Source organism: Mizuhopecten yessoensis, unplaced genomic scaffold (assembly GCF_002113885.1).
Source record: "Mizuhopecten yessoensis strain PY_sf001 unplaced genomic scaffold, ASM211388v2 scaffold10983, whole genome shotgun sequence".
Classification (NCBI taxonomy): Eukaryota; Metazoa; Mollusca; class Bivalvia; order Pectinida; family Pectinidae; genus Mizuhopecten; species Mizuhopecten yessoensis.
Window position 1 is genome coordinate 151,454 of NW_018408819.1, and position 7,855 is coordinate 159,308.

Sequence of the window (7,855 nt, forward strand, 5' to 3'; positions counted from 1 at the left end):
TGTGGGTGATCCAGTTGGGCCATATACACGAAGTGTTTAAGTATGATTCCATCTGTGTTTTGTTTTATCTGGGAACCGATGTATTTGAAATTTCCTTCCTCCACAAGAAAATTCATCCCAGTTTAATAAGTTCATCTTTCACAAACAAAAAAAACTGTCTTGCTCCATTCTTTAGCCCATATAGGCCATGTTTGAGTTTCCAAATAAGACCTGTTTGTGTGTCACTTTCTGCAGTTGGATTGATATACACATTACGGTCCAACTCTTTTCCTTGTATGAACGCTGACTTGATATCTGTTGTCTTTACCTTCCAATTTTTACTAGCTGCAACTGTATATTCTTCGGAATATTCTTATTGCTCATTTTCCTACAGTTGCGCTATCCTTATGTATAAACGACTGTTCTTCAAAACCTCTAGCCACACGTATTGCTCTTGGATTGCCATCTTTACTTGTAATCACCCATCTTGTAGATATGGTATGCTGCCCATGATCTTCCACTTCAGTATATGTTTCAAACTGACACAGCTTCTGTAATTCAGCTTGTTTAGCTGTTTCAGTGCTGGGATTGAGTTGATCGGTTGTAACCTGCACTTCATCAACAGTGTCCATTTTATTTCCATTCCACACGGCCCAAATCAACACTTTTTATTTCATTACTGACATCATCTTGCACATTATACCATGTTTTGTTCCTTCCTGTGGTCTTGCCTGCCCTACTTCAAATTGTAGCACTGGTCCATTCCTCAGACTTGGGCATCTTGTATTGAATTTGTTGATTCTCTTTGATAGGACCTTGGCATTGAGTGATATAGAACAATACAAAATATATCGTAACCGGGTTGCCTCTTTGATTCGAAAGGCAAAATCAGACTACTACAAAACGGTTATTGAAACCAATCTTGATAATCCCAAAAATCTATGGAAGCTTATGCATGAACTCAGTCCAAAGCAAAGCTTGCCTTCTCCAAATATGTTAGCGATAAGAGATAAACATGTATTTGAAACAAAAAGTGAAATGGCAAACCAGTTCAATGATATTTCACTGAGATTGCTGGTAAACTGACGTCTCAACTTGAGCATGTTACGGCCTCTTTCCAGAAGTTGAAAGAGTGTACATGTGATGATATCAACTTTGTCATTACCAATGTATCTCATGATTTTGTAATTAAGTTTTTGAAAAGTTTGGACGAACATAAAGCTACTGGTGTTGATGATGTAAGTGCTAAGCTGTTGAAAATGGTTCATGCTAAAATAGCACCATCACTTGCCTATATTTTAAACCTAAGTATCCGGTCTGGTACTGCTGATGTTACCAACTACAGGCCAATATCGGTTTTGACAGTACTGTCTAAAATTATTGAGAAAAATGTTCACAGTACTTTTTACAAATATCTAACTGCTAATGATCTTATATTATCATCGCAATCAGGTTTCCGTGAAAGTCACTCATGTGAAACTGCGCTTTTGAATGTTTTCAGCTCCTGGGCAAAGAACATAGATCTTAATACAGGAGTCATACTTTTAGACTTTAAAAAAGGCGTTTGATTTGGTAGACCATGATGTTTTACTTAGAAAAATGGCTCTGTACGGAATCGAAAAGAATTCATCGTCATGGTTTAAATCTTATCTAGACAACAGGACTCAAGTTGTATCTCTTGCAGGTCATAGGTCAGAAGGCCGTACAATTTTACATGGTGTGCCTCAAGGATCAATTCTTGGTCCTCTTATGTTTATAATTTTCATAAATGACGTGTTGTATCTGACACTAATATGTATGCTGAAGACTCTACCTTATCTACTGTTGATAAGTCGTTAGATAACATCAACAGTCTATTACAATATGATTTAGACAATGTTAGTGAATGGTGTATTGAAAATAAAATGATGATAAATGTCAAGAAAACAAAATGTATGTGCATTGCCTCCAAACAAAAGCAAAAAAGAAACAGTTTACATTTAGAATTATGTATGTACAATGAACCCCTTGAACAAGTATGCAGTGGAAAACTACTTGGTGTGCATTTTGAAAATGGATTGACATGGGGAAGTCATGTTACATCTGTTTTATCTAGAATAAGGCAAAGGTTAGGGTTATTGAGACGTATAAGCCCATATTTATCTACGGAAGGAAAGCTTTTTGTTTTAATTCTTCCGTTTTCCCACATTTTGTGTATTGCAGTACGGTATGGTCAGGGTGTACCGTAAATTTAATAGGCAAGCTGCTGAAGACTCAGAAGCAAGCAGCTAGACTAATTTTAGATGTACCATTTGACACACCTTCTAGGCAAATGTTTGAACTTCTTAGATGGATGCCGATTGACAAATATCATAAATACAGAAGGTTGTGCATGCTATATAAATGTCATCAACAGGTAGCGCCTGAATAGTTATCAAATAATGTGTCTCTTATGCGAGATGGTCACTGTAGGAATACAAGATATGCTATTGAAAGTAATTTTAATTTTAAAGTGCCAAAACAAAGAACTGTCTTTCATTCCAGACACTTTCTTATTGACAGCATTAACGACTGGAATGTTTTACCCAGTGACCTAAAGAAAATAGACAATTTTACCACTTTCAAACGAAAACTTACTAAATAATGTATAAAAATGTCTTAGATTTTAATTTGTTTCTCCATGTAACCAAAACTTGTTACTTTCTAAATAGACTTCTTATCTGAATGATATCAATATTTTAGATTATGCTATATAAGCGTATAACTATGTCATTTTTTATTGTTTGCTATATTAGCATGTATGTATATAAGGCACATGCCATTTAATTGATGACATACCTTTGCATGAAACTTTATGCATTCTGTGATACTCTTAACTAAGATAACTGTGATATAACCTTATATATGTTGATTGCCTCAATATATATGTAACTTTTATCTACCACATGTATTTTACTCGAAAGACTACCATGTTTATTTATATATCAATTGCGTAAATATGTTATTTTATCTAACACATGTATTTTACTAACAAGAGGACCATTTGCAATATTAGCCTTTGGCTAAACATGTATTTTACCCTCAATAAATAAAGTTTATTATTATTAGTAGTATTGAGTGAAACCGTTATATTCACCATCATTTGTGTAGTTCTATGGTTTACATTTGACTGTTTCTGATATGTTCTGGTAAAACTTTGATGGGCCCTCCTGACTTCCTGTAGAATCAGTAATATTTTTGTCATCATTTTCATTTGATGTATCATCCTCTCCCTGTGAAATTCCATCTTTGATATATCCATTGACGTTGCACAACCTGTTAGGCGATACTCTGACCAATACACCACCGTTTCTCACAAACACAACTTTACCATCCTGAAACACCACTTTGCAAGGACCAAGCCAACGCTCCCTTCCTTCTTGTAGAATACAATGTCACTATTTTCAAACACCTGTTCTGCTGCCCTCACTTTTTGACCGTAATGCTTGCCGTTTCCTTTCATCAGCCTCTGTTTGTATATAAGCCTTTCGTGTTCTATGCAAGGCATTCAAGTGCTTGAAGAATATCTCACTGGCTGTGCTCCCTTTCAAGGCTGTTAACTATGTTGCATGATTTTGTTAGGATTTTTTCAAAACACAAGCTGGTGGCTGCTGAAGCCATCCGACATTTGTAGTGAGATTTGCGCCATGTTGGCTAAGAGAATTTCAGGCTCTACTATGGAATTTCAAGGCCGCTAGTTTCACAATCATCGTGTCAGTGACCACATGTACACGCTCACACAAACCATTTTAAAAAGTACTAATTCCTGCTGTTGTTCACACACGCACGTTCAAGATGAAGTGACCTCTCGCAATTCCTCAGAGTTAAACTCTCCTCCATTGTCGGTCACCAACGCTCCAACGATTTCTTTCGGTTGATGAACACAGACACTGTGTATCTTGACCACATGTCAATCATATGAATTATTCATTGGCCTTTGTAATGTTTGAGATCAATTGCCACTTTTTCATTGAACTATCTAGCCATTGGTAATACTACGACTGGCCTCGGTGGGGTTTTGGCATAGACCTTACACAGTTCACAGTTTGTGTTTATTTCAGATAAGTCCTCATCAAAATCCTCCGACCACGCCCACGCATCCTTCAGTAATGCTATCAGTCTGTTCTTTGGAGGACGAGCAAACTGACGGTGAAGCTTCAACAAGGCTGATTTGCGTTTCTCTTGGCCAATTTTTAAAGCGTTCACTTCCTCAACAGGAAATGTCTTTATTTTGTTAATCGGGATGCAGTAATGGTCAGATGATGTAAGATTCAAAGTTACTTCCTTTCCCATAATCACAGCGGTGTTGTTCTCCAAGTCCATTTTGACCCCTGCATTTTGCATAGCCGACCTTGACAGCAACAAACGAATATCAGAGTCCACCTCATCTGGTCCGACTGTTATCCAACCATACACATAAGAAGAATGTATTCACCATCTGATTCTATCCTTGTTCCTCCATCAAACTTGAAGACTCTGTGTCCTTCCTGACTAATCACTTTGCTACGGTCTCCCTTACTGAGTGAATCTAGGTAAGTTTGTAACCAGGTCTTTCCATAAACTGTACTACTACAAGCACTGTCTAACACTGCACTGCTACGTGCATCAGCACCAAGCTGTATTATATCCTCCCTTTGATAGCCTGTGAGCAATACAGATTGTTCCTCTTCTTCAGCAACATTAACCTTAGCCATGTTTTTCCAGCTGTCAGGACATTTTGCTACAAGATGCCGGAATGACCCACATGACCGGCATGAGATAATGTTTCCATCAGGCCCTGTGGGGTTTATATTCTTGACCTCACGTTGGGATGACTGAAATCCTCTCCCACTCCCCCTGTTCTAACGCCCGCCTCTTCGGTATCTACAGTTCCCTCTTTTTATATACCCTGCGGCCAACATTGCTTCCTCATTTTCTACCAAAAAAGTTAGTTCGAGCTTGATGCTTGGTGTTTCACTTTTTACATGCTTGCCACCTCCTTTAAAAAAAATCAATGATGCTTTCGCTTGCTCATAGAGTGTGTCACGATTTTCATAGTTCATGCCTGTCAAAAGCAGCATTAAGTTTTCTTTGTTGATGTCTGCCTTTCTCAGCAACTTAAAAGCTAGGAATATGATGGTAATTACATGTTTTTCTTTTCAATCCTCCTGTATGTAGTCAAAATTAGCAATAAAATAATTTATTGACTGACCTTCACTTCTTGTTAGATCCTCAAATTTATCAAGACTGTCTGCTAGATCATCTTAGGCTAGATGTTTGTCAATAAATCCAACCAGTGTTCCATCAAGGGATATTTCATCAAACACCTTCTCGTGGTTTCTATGTTCACAATCCTCTGACAAATTGAGCGTAATATCCACACATCCTTTTAGCTTTGGCAAGTTCTGTAATTTCATTCCAGGCCAACAATTACTGTTTGTAAAGTTCATAAGATTTAACTTTGTGGAAAGTAATTGGGTTTACTATTGTCATTTTCTCCTTTCACTTTCCACCCCTCTTAATCTCTGTTAGAATCCTTCAATGAAATGTAAGAATACTTTTCTCCCAAAAAATAGCCACAGTTCGCTCTGCTACCACTGTTAATACACTTTTGAACTAGAATTTTGTTTTTTGTGAACAAAAACATGTCTCCCCTTATTAGCCAATAGACAAACTTCGCAATTTTTTTTAACAAAGGGCCGTATCTCTTATAAAGTGGGGCACGAGACCCAAATTAGAATGCGACACACCAACTTCCCAAGATACATTAAAACTATAGCAAGTTTGGTCAGTTATGCCGTGAACAAACTTCGGTATCAAAAATAAACAAAGGGCCATAATCTGTATATAGTGGGGCACAAAACCTGATTTTAGTGCCAGAGATTCCACCTTCCCAGGACACATAAATATGGTAAGTTTGGTCAACATGGGTAAAATAACATGGAACTAATGCTCCGGACAGACTTCGGTATCAAAATTTAACAAAGGGCCATAACTCTGTATATAAAGTGGCACGAGACCTAGTTGCAGTGCACTGTACACCTTCTGTGGGTGATGAAGGTATACTTCACGTTTAATTAAGATATCTTTAATGGTTTAGAAGTTATGCCGTGGACAAAATTCGGTATTAAAAAAATAAATAAACAAAGGGTCATAACTCTGTACATAGTGAAGCACAAGACCGTAAGATAGTCGTAAGAATAGCTCTTCTGAGCTAGAGTTGCATTGTTACAAACACGACTCTAAATAAAAATTCTTGTATCTTGTATCTTGTAAGACCTTATTCCAGTGCAATGCACACCTTCTGTGGGTGATGCAGGTATACTTCAAGTTTGATCCAGATATCTTTAAAGGTTTAAAAGTTATGGCCCGGACAAGTTGCGATTAGAGGAACCAGAAACAGAAGAAGAACTAGTACTAATACAATGTCTCCCTTTATTCGAAGGGGAGACATAATTATCTCACAAACACCGATTCTGTCTTCCAGCAATTTTATTTTCACACTTCTCCACAACCTTGACTTCTAGATAACAAGAGTTTTCATAAAGGGAAGTAACTGTTGATATTGTCAATACAAAAAGTCCTTCCCTTGCACTGTCATATAAGATCAAACAATGGAATGGAATGATGAGAAAGAACACAATACAAAATGAAAGTAACACAAACAAAAGTGTTGAGTTGATAAACAGATTATTTAATGCTCTGCCTATTCCACATCATCATCATCATCATCATCATCATCACTATCTCCTTCATCACTTTCATCCTCATTTTTATCTGTGTCTTTTTCATCATCAGCATTATCATCTGCAAGATCAGCAAAAAAGTCATTTTTGGCTGTGGAGCCAAGCTTGTTTGGTTTGTTGCCTTTCTTTGCCCTTTTCTTTGTGCTGACAGAGAGGTCCCGAAAGTCACTTGTGTTCCAAAACTTAATGGTCTGGTCATGGGAACAGCTCGCTAACAGGTTACCATCATGTGACAAGCTAAGATTCTCCACTGGGAATTCGTCATGGTCCCCCAACACACCAAGAAATCGGTTAGGTAAAATGTTCACAGCTCTGTAGCATAAAAATTGAATATCATTGGAACATATTTCATTTTATTTGAAAAATACATTTGAAGTGATGTGTGAAATGTACACACTGTAACGGAAAGGATTTGTTTAGAAACAATCCACTTATTGTAAAAAAATCTAATGTAATACTTTAGATACAACTAAACCTAAATATAATTGCAAATCACTGATTAAACTTAGTTAAAGAAGCCCATGGGTCCTAAAATTCTCACCTGTTTTACTGAAAAGGAGGCCAAGGGGCCTGCATATCTCTCCTCCTGTAGTGTCTACTTGTACATTGTATGATATGAAATAGACAGATGGGCATCACGAACATGTTTATAACTTAAATGTGTGAATATTTAAGTTTGTATAAATGTATGTTTTTTTCCAACAATCATAGTAAAACTTGCAATATTCATATTGCAATTTAAATCTAATTTTACTTTACTCCAGAAATGTAAGCACTTTAACTTCTCCATATAGAACACTGACATGTCAGCAAGGCCCCATCATGTGGTTGACCGACACCCCATCCAACCATTCTATTTCTAGTAACAGTAACCTTGACCTTGCCCTTTAAAACATTTTAACCCCTCTTGCACATCTACATATCACAGTGTATCACCATGTCAAGTTTATCACAGTGTATCACCATGTCAAGTTTATCACAGTGTATCACCATGTCAAGTTTATCACAGTGTATCACCATGTCAAATTTATCACAGTGTATCACCATGTCAAATTTCATGCTTTTTAAACTGCACATCTACATATCACAGTGTATCACCATGTCAAATTTATCACAGTGTATCACCATGTCAA

General features: G+C 37.0%; 1 protein-coding gene across 1 annotated transcript in view; it reads right to left on the bottom strand.

The window, feature by feature from the left end:
- Positions 1-6,458: 6,458 nt before the first annotated feature.
- The window catches only part of LOC110464304 (WD repeat-containing protein 55-like), a 16,690-nt gene continuing 15,293 nt past the window's right edge, over positions 6,459-7,855 (bottom strand). Inside the window, exon 9 of the mRNA XM_021519452.1 lies at positions 6,459-7,034. Within this exon, the coding sequence (XP_021375127.1) occupies positions 6,683-7,034 (352 nt within the window). The 3' untranslated portion in view covers positions 6,459-6,682. The remainder of the gene's footprint in view (positions 7,035-7,855) is intronic.